The sequence below is a fragment of the Halichoeres trimaculatus genome, unplaced genomic scaffold (genome assembly GCF_033239565.1).
Source record: "Halichoeres trimaculatus isolate MK-OKI-2021-1 unplaced genomic scaffold, fHalTri1.1 fHalTri1_scaffold_8, whole genome shotgun sequence".
NCBI classification, from domain to species: Eukaryota; Metazoa; Chordata; class Actinopteri; order Labriformes; family Labridae; genus Halichoeres; species Halichoeres trimaculatus.
The window spans coordinates 24010385-24024811 of record NW_027437186.1 but is presented as its reverse complement, the minus strand read 5'-3'; the positions used below and the strand labels follow the sequence as shown (position 1 = coordinate 24024811).

The following is a 14427-nucleotide window of genomic DNA, read 5'->3' as shown; positions in this document are numbered from 1 at the left end:
GGTGTCCACACGAAGGAACCACAGCAGGGCAACATCTTGACATCAGTCAGATCTTCTCAAAATGTCATGTCTTTATAAAAAAGTAACACATTTTAGTTCTCACTGTGACTAAAGCATTTTAAAATAGTTTTTTTCTCAGTTCCCTTTAACATTTATTTTCCTTGTATCTGGAAACATCAAACAATGCCAAAATATAACCTTGACTGAAAATATGACTGTGTTTTCTTTCTGTTAAATTTCTGCCTGTATGCTTTCCAAATTGAAAGCCTTCAATAAGAGAAACTGGCAGTTTAAAGCATTTATTTATCATGATGGAGTATAAAGGCTCCCTTGAGGGGAAAAGTACATTAAGATTTAGAGAATAAAGTTGTCATGTTACCAGACAAAGATACAAGAAAATAAAGTAATGTCCCATAATAAAGTCATAATATTATGAGAATATGTCACAATGTTAAGAATGAAGATGTAGAAAGTCATAGTTTTAGCGAAGGGTTTAGCCATTTCATAGTGATAGTGTAGTGCACCTAGGGGAAATGAAATACTTAATCTTAGGGCACACCAGTAATTCATTGTTGTAGTATCAGGACTTTGTTCAAATGTCTTGTAACATAATGACGTTTTTTTTTCACAATATTATGATCTTACTCTTCTAATCGTAATTTTCCCCCTTGTGTGGCTATGCTACACCACTGTAATTTTTATGTATGTTTGTATATTATTATTATTATTATTATTATTATTATTATTATTATTATAACTAATGTATTTAAAGCTCCAGTGAGGAGCTTTAAGGTCACGTGGGTTTTGACACCCCAAGTAGACAAACTAATGGTCTTTTATCTTTACTTAACTTTCCATGTAAACATTTGAGTCATGATTTCTGATGAAAGATGTCATCCAACTATTTTTAGCAGTCACTCATCACGAATAAACCCATTAAAAATAAAATCACTGCAGTTGTCACTCTTTCGTCTTTGTTTTGCTTTAACCATCAAAGAACTGTTCATTCAGTCTGTTTCATAACCATTTACAAAGTCCTCACATGAGCTAAAATTTGAAGCTGCAATTCTTTCAGTGAATAAACTATGGTACATTATCAAAAAAGACAGAGGTGATTTAGTTCATACCAAGAGAAAGTTTCCCTCAGCTCGTGACTGTAACTCTTCCACAAAGAGTCCATTTTGGAGAGTCAGGGTGATCTTTGCTATGGACCAAGCACCATCTGTGTCCAATTTCCTTTCAGGTCGTTGGATTATTGAATTTAATGATATGGGTGATTATCGACGAATGCTTTGAGCCCATTAGGTGGTCGTGTGAAACACTAATAGTGTTTGTGTCACGTGGCTGGTGGAGAGTGGGGGGACAGACGCTTTAAAGAGCGCGCGTCGGTCATCTCATTCACGCTGACAGACAGACAGACAGGAGCAAAGGAGCAAAGTCTACACTCCGAGGGATCTTCTTTGATGAAGCACGAAGACAAGACGACGGCTGAACTATGAGAAGCTCCTCTCCACGCGCGTAATTACGCACGCCCGTTTTCCATCTTTAAAGCTTTTTTTTTTTTTTTTCTATGAAGGATGCTGGACCCCAAGGACTGCGGGGTGACAATGACGTCCTCTCATAAGATTTCCTTTTCTATTATTGACATTTTGGACCCCAATAAATTCAACAGCAAGAGAGTGAGCGAACTTTGTCCAGAAAAGGAGAAGTTTTCTGTTCCAAATGCGGAGGGAGCGAGTGTGGAATCGGACAGCGGTGCAGGCGGAGACTTAAGAGCAGAGCGCACGAAAGCAGGTAAAGAAAACAGAGCATCTTGAAATATCATCTATCCTATCTTAAACGTTTGAGTGCAATTCATATTTTGCAGTTTTTCTAAATCATGTAGACTTATTAGTGTTTAAGCACTTAAAGGGAGATCTAAGGTATTAAAATTAATTCGCATGAAACCACACAATGAAAACTTTCTTCTACGGCTCTAAACAGCAGTAAGAGAGACATTTTTTCTATCAGATTTTTTTGTCATCTCTGTATGACCTTCCTTTAATTTCCAAGGCTGCGTTTCCTTTCAAGAAAGCCACAAAGGCTTCTGCTCCCAGAGCCCCGATGTGTGATTGGCACCGGGACAGGCAGGCCAGATAATTGTTTAAATCGTCCCATTGAGGATGCCTCCGCGCGCTTTGATCGATATCCCATTACTGCATCCTGCATATCTCCCTCCAGCACCTTGCAGGTACAAACTTCACACCCCATCCATGTCTGATCCTAAATATCGCTCGATTAAAACTTCCCTTTAAATAGATGACATTTATCGACCCACCCGCAAATATGAAACTCCATTAGCACGTCACGGCTGAGGTGGCGGAGCTGGATTTAGACGGGATTTCTTTTCCGCAACATGACATTTGAGGCGCTGTGTGCTTTATAAATTATTTAAGGATTAGTGACCGAGTCTCCTCTCTCTGCTCCGAATCTATGCTCCGATCCGCTCGAGCGACCTCAGGATCCTAATCAAACACTTTACAGATGTCAACTTCAGGCCTCTTGTGTTTGCTATTTAAACTACAGCTCCAACAGGACAAAGAAGAACACTGAACAAGGAAGAAACATATTTGAGGCTGGTGTGCGACTCCAGATTTGAGATGTGTCACTTGGCTTGTGTCTACAGGAGCTGTCCTATCAGCACCAATGACATCTCAGCCAAACGTGATCAATTTGTTGAACATTAGATCCATTACGAGTGACAGATACGTCACAGGAACACATCAATTTTTGAGGGCTACTTCTTTAGTGGTTGCTATGCGCACCTCCTAATGCTCAATTAATTTGTTATTTGCAAGTTTTGGAACTAAGAGGTTTAACTACTTAAAGATACTGTTCATCCAATCGTTACTTTGTGTCCCACTTATCTTTTATGGCTTGTAATGAAACATTAATGTCTAGCTTGCTGAAATTTGAAGTTTGCCAGATATGAGCTAAACAATCTTCTTTTCCCATAGTGGAAGAAAAAGTGGAATCCCCTCCAGCCTCCAAGCACCACGTAGCTGTCGTGGACTCCCTTCCTCTCTCCCCACAAGCTGAGGACTCAGAATCCTGTCTCCCCAAGGAGCCCCAAAACGACGCAGAGCCAGCTGTCACCCTCCAGGATCCCTTACCCATCAAACGACGACGCCAAGACCAGGCCTGCGCCAAACCCCGGCGCGCCAGAACCGCCTTCACCTACGAGCAACTTGTTGCTCTGGAGAACAAATTCCGCTCCACTCGGTACCTGTCCGTGTGCGAGAGACTGAACCTGGCTCTGTCTCTGAGCCTGACGGAGACGCAGGTGAAAATCTGGTTTCAGAATAGGAGGACCAAGTGGAAAAAGCAGAACCCCGGCGCGGACAGCACCTTGCAGCCAGGTGGATCCAACCCTCTTGTCAACGTCAGTCCTAACCCGCCCACGTGTGGCTCAAGTCCCGCAAGTTTCCATCAAACTTTCCCCAACTTCAGTTCTGGGAATGTGATCTTTCACACAGGCGGTGCAGTTCCACTTTCAACCACTGGAGGGCTCCTGCATCCTTTTATATCCAGTGGTTTTGTACAGCCTACTTACTATAACCCACATCTATGAAACCAGGTGTGACTTACTCATGCAGCTGGTGACACTGCAAAGCTCTGAAGTATCAAACTGTTTTGGGGTAAATCTTTACAGAGGAAAAACTTTTAAAGCCTGAACTTTGCAGCTCAGCGGTTGGTTTGACTGTCATTAGTGTTTTGACATGAACCTTCTGTATCAAAAACCCAAACAACAAAACGAAAAGGCCAAATGCAGCTGACTGTAAAAACTATTTAAAAGTTATCTGAAGACTGCACCACTATGCACTGGCTGCCGTATCGTCATATTTGCTGAAACACCTGCTCACATCGTGTATCTGACAGCTCATACTGTATCATTTTTCTGCATCTGTGTATTGCCTTTACACCTCAATCTGAGTGCAACCATCCAACAACCAGCTGTGTTTCTGCACAGCTCATGTCAGCTACCATTTACACAACATCACCAGTGTAACTTCATTAAAAAAACATAAAACATCTGTGTGTGGCTCCTGTATTACAAAGTGAAAGCGCTCCAAATGAGAATGGATTATGGGACATTTTGCATTCCTCTTAACATTATTGTGGCTAATGGGGACATCAGTAATAGGTTTGTAATAGTGATAGATCATGTTCCTGTTAATGGGAGCAGTGGTAATTACTTATATGCTGTTAGCTCAGCAAGACTGAGCTGGGTGCAAGCGGAGGGGTCTTAAAGTTACCTTCTTTACAAACTGGGACAACAGATTTCATAACAGCATGTTCAGTGTTTATGCTTGGCTTGTTAACTCTTAAAGTTAAATACAACACACACAACTTTCCTGTTAATTTTGTGTGATAAAGGCCAACTTCAGTTGCAAAGACAGTTAGTGGATAGAAGTTGATACTTGCCTCAAAAACTATGACCGGACAACAGGAGCCTAAGGGAACTCACTGATCCACCTTCAGATTTTGGGATGCATCAGTTATGTAAGTTCAGTCCTGTGCATTAATTTATCATATTTCATTCTACAGAAAAAAATCAACCATGGATTAACCTGCTCAATTCATCATTTTGAATGTGTGCACCAGCTAAGGGTCTAAAAAAATTCTTAGCCTTTTTTCCTAGCACATTGAGATGACACATTTTATTCAATTCAAAAGAGAAAATGACAGTTCCTGCCAGTTATCTTTTTTTTTTTTAAGTATCTGTTATGGTCACAAAGAAAGACAAAATATATCACAAAAGGAACTCTTATGTATGGAGTTGATTTTCTGTGTATTTTATTCTGCTCATTGAAGAGCAGGGTTTTGTGACCTTTTATTGCAGCCTGTCAGGGGGACAAGGGGGAGTTCCAAAATGTAAATTAAACCATCTATAACATATGCAATACACTCATTTGTGGAGTTCCACATCTTTAAACAAATTACTTACGTAGCAATTTATATAAACCTCTTTAATCTTAATTATCCGCATAAACCAAAGAGAAGGTGTATTTGAGTTATGGTCACTCACAGAAGAGAAACATATATGTTGTTTCATTCCAAATTAATAAACCTCTATTTAATGTAGGGAACATTTCATTAGGTTGCCTCTCTCTCTTTTTTTTTTTTTTATCTTTTGCTTTATCGTTACTGCTCTCTGTATTTGACACACTTTTAAGGTCTGTGATTTTACTGCAAAGGTTTGAAATTTGTAGTAAACCACTATGTGTTTTTGAATAAAAGTTTGAGAACTTGGGTTTAAAAAAAAAAATCAGTGAGCTACAGGAAACAGTGTAACAGCCATACCTTGTCTCCCCTACTTAACACTCCTCAGTGGTGGTTCTTCAAAACTAAGTACATTATGTGACTCAGGACAAAACTCAAACACTTGTCTTGTAACACTTCCTCTCCATAAATAAATTAAAATAATGATAATTAAAATAAATAGATAAATAAAAAAAAATAAAAAAAACTTTACTTGCACAAAACATCCACATGATGTCACTGTTTCCTTTTTTTCCTCGGCACTCTGTTCGGTTGCTATCACAGAAAATTAACACAAGTAGATGCATTGTGGATTTTATTTTGAACGCTAGGCTCACTTTGGCCATCAGTCACATGTGTTGTAGGAATAATTCATGTATTAATGCTTTTGTTTAAAGTGATGTTATCAAATACTTGTGATGATAAGCTTTTTAACAAAGACCTTTTTGATGCTTGGAATAAATGTGCAAACTATGACAGAAAAGCCTCAGTCAATTGCAAATCTGTCGAATCAGTGAACTCTTCTTGTAATTGTTCAAAGATTCTGGGAATTACACTCTTCTATTTTCTTCATTAACATCTTCTGCAGCCTCCATGTGCAGCAGGTGTTTCTGACTGATGTAATTTACCTTCCTAAACTTGCTAATCGAAGCTAAAAGCAGCCAGCCAGCAGAACAAGTCCACAAAATATAGATTCCTTCAGAAAAAGACTGAGATAGAAGAGCCTCAAACACAATGAAGCGGATGTCATTAATTGACATCTTTTGGGACTGTGTTGTGCTTCACTTTGATCTGCAGGACTCTGAATAAGTAGCTTCTGTCTATATATCTGCAGACAGTGAGCTTGCAGCTAGAGGAGGAGGAGACAGTAGAGGAGCAGACTGAGAATGACTGGTCGGCAATTTTCCCCTGACATCAGTTTGATGGCTCAAGGGCTGACAAGCATCCTTCAATTAGATGGAATTTTCTTGCTGCTGTCAAAACCTGGCTAATGTCAACCTGTCGCTGCAATGCTCCTGTTAGTGTTGCTGCAACTTTTTTTGTTTTGTTTTGCATTTTAATCTTCTCTATTTCACATATAGATACCTCTGCACCTGCCTTAATGCATTTTTTGGAGCTTTTTTTGTTGTGACTGGTGTGTACGAATGTACCCTGCATTGGCTCAGAGGTATTTTTCATCCCAAAAGGACTTGGCATGCAGCAGAAGAATTTGACAGGTGTGATCAATACTCAGGAATATCCAGCATAAGGAGCCTGTTCCTTATTTCGGCTTGAGGCAACTGTGATGTGACAATGTGATGAATAATTTTGCAAGGTATCGCAGGGGGGTCATGGGGGCCCAGAAGAGGAGGGTGCATGTTTAAAATTCATGCTGGAGATTGCTCAGGGGCAAGGTCAGATGTTAATAGTAACAGTGCTTTCATGTTCATGTGCATATGTGTGTGTCTCTCTCTGTCTCTCTCTCTGTGAGTGTGTGTGTGTTAGGAAAAGAAAAGAGGGTTGGGTGGTATGAAATGAAAATTCCACCTGCAGCCCTTCTTCACTGGGTTTAACTTTTAGAGGAGAGGAGTTGGAGATTTATAATAACTTAATAACACTTTCAGCAGAGGATTTCCTGGTGTGTGTGTGTGTGTTTGTGTAGCTTTATGTGTTTATATTCTGAAACTGAAGTCAAAGGCAAAAAAAAAAAGAAAGTACAGGAAAGAAAGGAAAAATACAGCTAGTGGACACATGTCCTAGCAATTAAAATTGTTATCAATTCAAAGCTGTACTTTGTTCACCAGCTAGCAAATAACTTCAATGATGTAAAGCCTGGGCTTGGTATTTTCAGGTGGTTAACTGATGCTTTCAACCAAAAATAACTTCACATTTCTTGAGTACATCAAGACTTATCCAAAATATAACAGTCACATGTTCTAAAATCAAAACTATTGCCAAAAAAAAAAAAAAAGTAAACAAACAAAACCACTTTGTGCTTATTGTGAGCGAAGGAAGCATCACAGCAGATGAAAGGTCCTTTAAATGAAAAGAGTTACGGTCAAGCCCTGCCAGTAAAACAAGATCCAAAAATTTACAAGCAGCAAAATGAACTTCCTGTTCACTGACTTTACCTGCTTGGGAAATTTAAATTGCAACTGACAGCTTGGAGAGATTTTCTCTCAGTTTTCATGGGAACGGCTCATTTGTCATCACAACCTGGACGATTTCAGCTTTTTGCCAGTGGAAAACCGTGGGATGGGATTAAAAGTCATGAAGAGAGCCAGTAGCCGAACCATGAGTTGTGTTTTTCTTTTTAAAAAAAAATCCTTCCAACATGATCTTTTCAACACAAAAATTAGATTTACTTCTGCCTAAAGCACATCAAGATCATAACTGTACAAAAACGCACATTCACAACACAACATCTGAACTATGTATGCTATTCCTCTGTAACCGAGAAGCTTCTTCAGTGGTGGTGGGTTTCAGTCAAACAGGTTGGCAGCAGCTCAGATTTGCACCTACACACAAAGTGTTTCCTTCTCTCCGAACATCATTTTTCTTTCAGTGGGTTGTTTGGAGTAAAGTGTGGGGTCTGTGAAGTCAAGATCTGAAAAGATTATCTCTGTATAATGACTAACACACATTCAACAGATGTGTGTGGACTAAAATATCTGCCTAGGTTTACTATCAAGCAGCTGCACCAACCTAATGTAGATACAACAAAATTCTGAGAGAAGCACGTTTATTTTGTTTTCCCAGGAACATTGTTGCCTTGCTTTGAGAACTGCTCAGGTCATGGAATAAATTTAAAAAATGGTCGTAAAGAGCTTCTCTTGAGTAGTAAGAGTTGTACTCGACATACTTCAGTACTATTTAGTATTTCAGTTGCATGCTCCGGCACAGCAGGAACACCTGAAAAGGCAGAAGGAGATAAAAACTGATTTCTTCAGCATCAAGCAGCAGAGGGAGCCAAGTTGTGATGGCCTTTTAATCAGCTGCTGAAATGAAAGTCAGGTGCAGGTTTAAAGAGGGGGTTGAGTCCTTGGAGGTTGAGGGCCTGCTGGCTTTTTTGGGATTCAGACTGTAAAGTCTTATCTCAGGGTGATTTCGTGGTCATGAGAGTCATGAAAATTTAAACAGCCCCATTACCAGGAATAAAACATTTTGAATTCCTTTGCAAAAATATTTCATAGCATGCCATAACATTAGATCCTGTTTGTATCACCACCTGTTTGCTTGTATTATCTGAATCCTTGTAGCTAAAACACAAACTGTGCAGATGTCAGACGGCTTCTGTGTTTGAAAAAAAGAGGCCAAATGCTTGACAATCTAAACACTTCCTTCTGTCTGCCTGCAGTCAGTGATCTTTCATGCTGACTCTTCCAGCTGTTCACTACGGTTAGAGAATATTATCAGGAGACGAGATTCCCAAGTGTTAAGGTCAGAGAGTATATGCTTTTCCAAACTCAATGTTAAACCAGAGTCTACTTTTGTTGTCTTTGGGATTATTGGAGGAAGTGAAGCTCTCAAGTTTCCAAAGAATGTTCTTTTTCTGTCTCGTCTTGTCGGGTTTTCCCCTTACCCAGTGATCTGAGCCTCCTGTGATGAACAAGGTGGTTTTGATAGAGTTTCTACACTGCTTCAAAAGGCAAAATAGGTCCCTAGATGTATGTGGCAAAACACTTAAATCTGTCCTACTGAGCTTAAACAGCAGCAGTAATGATTTAGAGCAGGACCTCAGGCCTGATCTGACTTCTGGGGAAATATTTGGAGAACTTCCCAGTTTGGGTTTTTGCTTAAGACAGTCCGGAAACGGCATGCCAGTGTGAGTGATGTCTTGGATAACTCTCTGGCAAGCTTTAGTGATGCAGCTCATCTGGCCCTCCCCTCACAAATCTTGTCGCTAAGTTCTAATCAGCGGCTAAGATGAACGCACTGATGTGATTACAAGACCACTGGCATGGAGGCAGGCGCTGGAAGAAAACAGATTTTCCAAGGAAAAGGCGTTGTGGCTTGGGAAATGAGTGTAATGTGATTTAATCGCGAGTCAAAATGAGGGGGGATTCCAGACCCTGGAATCAACTTAAACTCTGTTCTGAACCCAAGCAGCGCTGAGTGTTTTATCATCACTCCTAAAAGAGGCTGCTCTTCACTCTCATAACAGCAGGCCATTCAGTACAAAATCACCCCACAGTGTGATCAGCTTGGGCTTGTGACAGAGACATCATTAGTTAAATCCTCTGGTGATTCCCCAAATGAAAAAAGTCTGTGATAAATTGTGTATGAGCTCTTATGTAACAGAAATCCACAAGGATCAACACTGAAAATCCTAAAAAATTGATGCTCTAGCTAAATCTGGGTGCCTCTAGAGAAAAAAAGTACAACAATAGTTTATCTTCCAATAAGTTGTGAAACTTGCTCTTATTGGCAATCTCTGTTTAATATTCCCTGCACTCCTCTGCTCCCCAAACACTGCGGCGTAACCAGATGTGTTGTTTCACTCATCTGATGCGTTTAAAGGTCAGCTGTGCTAATAACACAGAGGAGGGGAGTGAACTGTTAATTACAGTCTCTCTCAAAGTCAAAGAGCACAGTGCTGCAAGAGAGCTTGTCCTCCCTCTCACATTTACACACACACAACCACACACACACACAGCTCCAACGGGCTCATTAAAGGGCATAATCTCACGACAGCTAATGGTAGTGTAATGAACTCTGTTGCTGCAGTTAGAGAAAAGATGCAACAGCTGGTCTGTTTCTTACAGCTCATGAACTGATACCGAAAAGGACAACTCTAAATCCACATTTTTGTAAGCTGACATTCTTACATTGGACACGCAAACTGAATGTTTGAATGTTTAAACAGAAGAGATGAAGCACGCAGAGTGGAAAAGTCGGATTTTAATGAGCCATGTTTCCATCAAGTGTCTCTGATAAAAAAAACAGTGTCTTAATTTGTTGTATACTTCTGACAGACGAAAAAGAGACAGTGTCACTTTCAGGGGATGACAGGAACCTTGCGGACTTTTGTTTGCATGCCAGAAGAGCCCATAATTTGTAAGCGTTAGCGTCTTTAAATCTGCTTCATATATCGCTGAGGAGAGCTTTTTCAAGTGAGCCAAGGCATAAGTAAGGTCAGTGAAAGTGTAATGAATTATATTATAAACTGCTTCACTTAGGCCTATTAGGATTTTTTCCTGAAAAATAGTAATTTATATTTGAAAATATTTTGGATCTATATATGAGCTGTGGGCAAGTAGACTCCTTGGTTCATGGGCATTAGCTTGTACTTCACACACCTGCTCCCTCCTGCTTTCCCTTTTGCACATGCTTATTAGCTTTTATTGAGCAGCCTGTGCGTGTGTGCTATAAACAACATGCCACTGGTGCTGTTAGAATCACTTTTTATTCTATTTGGTTACATTTATTTTCTGCCTGGAGTCTGAGGACTGGGACAGTCAGAAGAGTGTGACAGGGATGTGTCTGCCAATAGCGCTCAAAAATAAATGGGCTTCAAGATGGAAAGATTAAGTGCTGTAAAAAATCTAAAGTGCACACTTAAACCAAGATCAGTGCTTGGTGTTTCAGAATTTGCTAAACTATGTGGCAGACCTGGTCCACCTGCAGAAAATTGTAGCCAAACTGTAGGGTGTTTTTTCCTGGAAATGTCTTATGAGAGATTTTGACATCCAGTTTGACGATTGGGGCAGTGACAAAAAAGGTTTTGGTGTCAAAAATATGCTTTAAGCTGGTTAAAATACCATTTTTGATATTTGTTGAATGTGTAGTTTGCATTTTTGTTGGTGTCATAGTGTTTTACGTCATTTCTACCATTTTTAACCCATTAAAAAATTCCGTCTTATAAAATTGTCTGATGGTGTAACCACAAAAGCATAAGTATGTAATTATTTACCTTCCTAGAATTTATGCAAGTGTACTGATGAAATAATGTATCTGTTATGAAATATCATATTAAAATATATTCAAAATTCATGCCTTAACTTGATTATATAAGTTTTGTTTTTCTGAGCGAATCAGTATGCTGTAGATATTAGTGTTTTCTCTCTATTTTTGGGTCACTTGGTTTAAAATAATTTTTAAATTTGATTTTTGTAGCGTTGTAGACTGCTAAAATCATATCAGTAACTTTTTTGCAGATTTACACCAACTGACATTTATCAGTTTAACCAGCTGGCCACGTTTTTCACCTCATTACGATAAAGCTTACAAGTGACATGTAACTTGTACAATCGCACTTTAAAAAATTCCTAATCCCTTTGTGCTGATTATTTAACGGAGCTCTAATAAAAGCTGAGAAAGAAGACAACTCCAGTTCTAGTTTTCATTTCTCGTACTGCTTCCTTCACATGCTCGTCCATATTCCTGTTGAAATCAGCTGTTCTCAGCGCCTGGCCAAATCTCTCTTATACTGCTGAAATACACCCTCACTTGATGGCCTATTGCTGCTGTGTTTTCTTAAATATAGCCTTCCTCAGCCCTCAGGTGACTCATACCGTTGTTATGTGTAACCCTCCATCTCCCCATCTCTGCCCACTCCTCCTCCAATATTATCGACTTCGTCATCTCAATGGCAAACACGTCAAACACCAAAGTCTGGATTCAGCGGAGAATTGATTGGCCGCCACTTAGGGCAGCAATCCTTCTGTCATTATATCTCCCTGAGGAGTTCAAGTGCCCAAGACTCCCTGATACTGATGCATTGTCACATCATCAATAAACTTTAAATACTTAGATAAATACTCCAAGACATTACCTTGTGTCTTCTGATTGGAATTTGTTCCACTTTTTCAACAAGAAAATGATGAAATATTTGACTATTTGGCTGCCAAATACTCCACTATGGGGGCTTGCACACCGGCATAGCTACATGCCAGCTCTGGTTCCTAATTTTGAATGCTGGCATGTTCAGATCAGAAAAAATTGGCTCAGAACCTGAAAAGTTGGTTCCAGCTCATGAACGGTGGCATCATAGCAGGCTGGCGAGAAAGCGCCAAAGTTCTGAGACCCCAGAACAGAATTGGTTCCAGCAACAGAAATGTGCCTGTATGAAAGCCCTCTATGTGTGTTAGCTAGTCCTGCTGCTTTGGTGCTTAACAAGATGTGCACATAGGCTTTTTTTTTTTTTTTAACTTAAGACTGTATTCTGCTGTGAGGTGATGCGCTCAGAATGTTGTCACTGCACTGAAACAAGAGGAGAACTGACTTTTTGAGAGTTACATCTGGAAGAGATACTGCAGAGCAGTGAGCAACTATACAGAAAATTGGCACAAGTGTTTGAAAATTCAAATTTTATACCAAATAGCGAATACATATGTGAGGGAAAGAGACAACACGTCAGAAAATGGTGTGAACAAAGGTCAGAGAACCATGAATGTTGCACAATTCACCTTCTTTGGAACTGAACTGAATTTAAGAGAAGACTGATTTTCTGTGGCTGAATATTTATCTTTTACATAAAGCAGCTCTGAGCTGATCAAAACTGATTCAGGTGACTCTGTGGGGAAATCATTCTGTTAGACTCCTTTCATACACACAGCTTGTGCATTTCTGAGAGATGTGAATAAATCACAAACAATTTACCAAAAATGATCTGCAATTAGACTCAGAGTCTCATGCATATGGAAATGCTCTGAAGGGAAGGCAGTTTATTCAAATGAGACTTTATCTTTATAGAGCAGCGTCGGTTTCCACAGGCAGCCCCTTTCACTTGTCAGAAATGAACCATCTCAAATCTTATAAGTTGCCACCGGTGGGAGCTCCACAGATGAACATGGAGGCCGCCCTCATCATTTCATTTCATTTCTCTTATTTTTCTCTGTTTATTCTCTGCTCGAAACAGATGTCATGACGAATGTCGCGGGAGTTGGCTTTCGACAACAGAATTAATTTGCCCTTCTGTAAAGAGGAGGGAATGTGCCATAAGGAAAGCTCCTTTATGCGATAGATGAGCTGAAAGGATTTTGTGTCTTCCTGATTTGACTTTTCATGGTGTTAAACCCATCCATCCAGACTAAAACTGCAATTGGCAATAAATTTGAATGTTTAAGGCACATTTCTTTATGTTGGTGGCTTGTTTAGATTTAATCACGATGTCCAAAAAGTGATATCACAAGTGATGTCACATCTGAAATAAAAGCAAAGCTGCAGCAAGACTCAGCTTAGCTTCTGCTAGCTCCTTCAAACAGGAAGCCACTGACAATTATTGACCCAACAAGCACAACTTTCTTTTCATTATGAACCTCAGATAAGGTGAGTATTAAAAAAAATCTTCTCCTGACGTGGAAAAACATTGGCCAAAAAGGATGCCAGCTGGGAGAAAGTGTTTCCTCTATCTTTTAAATCACATGATCATATTTTGCCACATTGGTGTGACCTGCTTTTGGTTCTGTTTGAGCAGAACTTGTATTTTAATCATTACTCCTACCATGTTTTTCTAAAAAATTCCCTTCTGACTCCCACACAAAGAATGAGTCACAACAGCTAATGAAGAAAACATTCTCATCAAGTTTGAAGAACATTGTAACCTGATTTTAAAATGAGTAATACTCTGTTGTGTGAATTTTAGCTGTTCCAGATTCAATAACTGTTAACATTGAATGCAACAATACTGTACAAAACCACACGAACTTCTCAGCCCACTTGAAAACATTACAATTATGAAATGATGTATGACTAGAGAATATTAAAGTTAGCTTCAAAGACACCTATTCAGCATTTAGCTTAAGGCCATGCTGTACTTTGCTTCAATGGCTTTTCATCTTTATCATCTTCTTTTTTTCTTATGGACAAAGGCTAAACATTCACACAGAGTTTAAATGATAATACAGGGATTATGTCAAGGCTAGAGTGCTGCTTTGAAAGGCTGGTTTGTTTGTTGAAATGAGACTACTGTGATTCAGCCAAAGTAAATAAAATGCATCATTAGATGGAAATGGAGCTCATGTTAGGGTATGTTACTGTTTCTACAGGGCCACAGAAGGACACTGGTATGTGATAAACCCAAATCTGACTCATCTGTTAGGATTCTTTATCTTGCATTGTATTTCATCCTTAATGTGATGCTTAATGCACTTTACACCATGTCAACAGAAAGCAAGTGGAGGTAGTAGTGGTGCCATTACTGAA

At 39.5% G+C, this 14427-nt stretch overlaps 1 protein-coding gene and 1 long non-coding RNA gene across 2 annotated transcripts in view; one reads left to right on the top strand and one right to left on the bottom strand.

The window, feature by feature from the left end:
- The window catches only part of LOC141794650 (uncharacterized), a 68418-nt gene that overhangs the window by 27575 nt on the left and 26416 nt on the right, over positions 1–14427 (bottom strand). The window lies entirely within an intron of this gene.
- Positions 1578–3610, top strand: nkx1.2la (NK1 transcription factor related 2-like,a). The gene is made up of 2 exons (XM_074676448.1): positions 1578–1794; positions 2997–3610. Exons 1-2 carry the CDS (start codon positions 1578–1580, stop codon positions 3608–3610), a joined length of 831 nt encoding a protein of 276 aa, XP_074532549.1.

Bases quoted from the DNA above. Each gene is read 5' to 3' on its own strand.
- nkx1.2la (XM_074676448.1), top strand. From the start codon at position 1,578: ATGCTGGACCCCAAGGACTGCGGGGTGACAATGACGTCCTCTCATAAG. The intron at 1,795-2,996 runs GTAAAGAAAACA...CTTTTCCCATAG, and splicing joins AGCAGAGCGCACGAAAGCAG to TGGAAGAAAAAGTGGAATCC.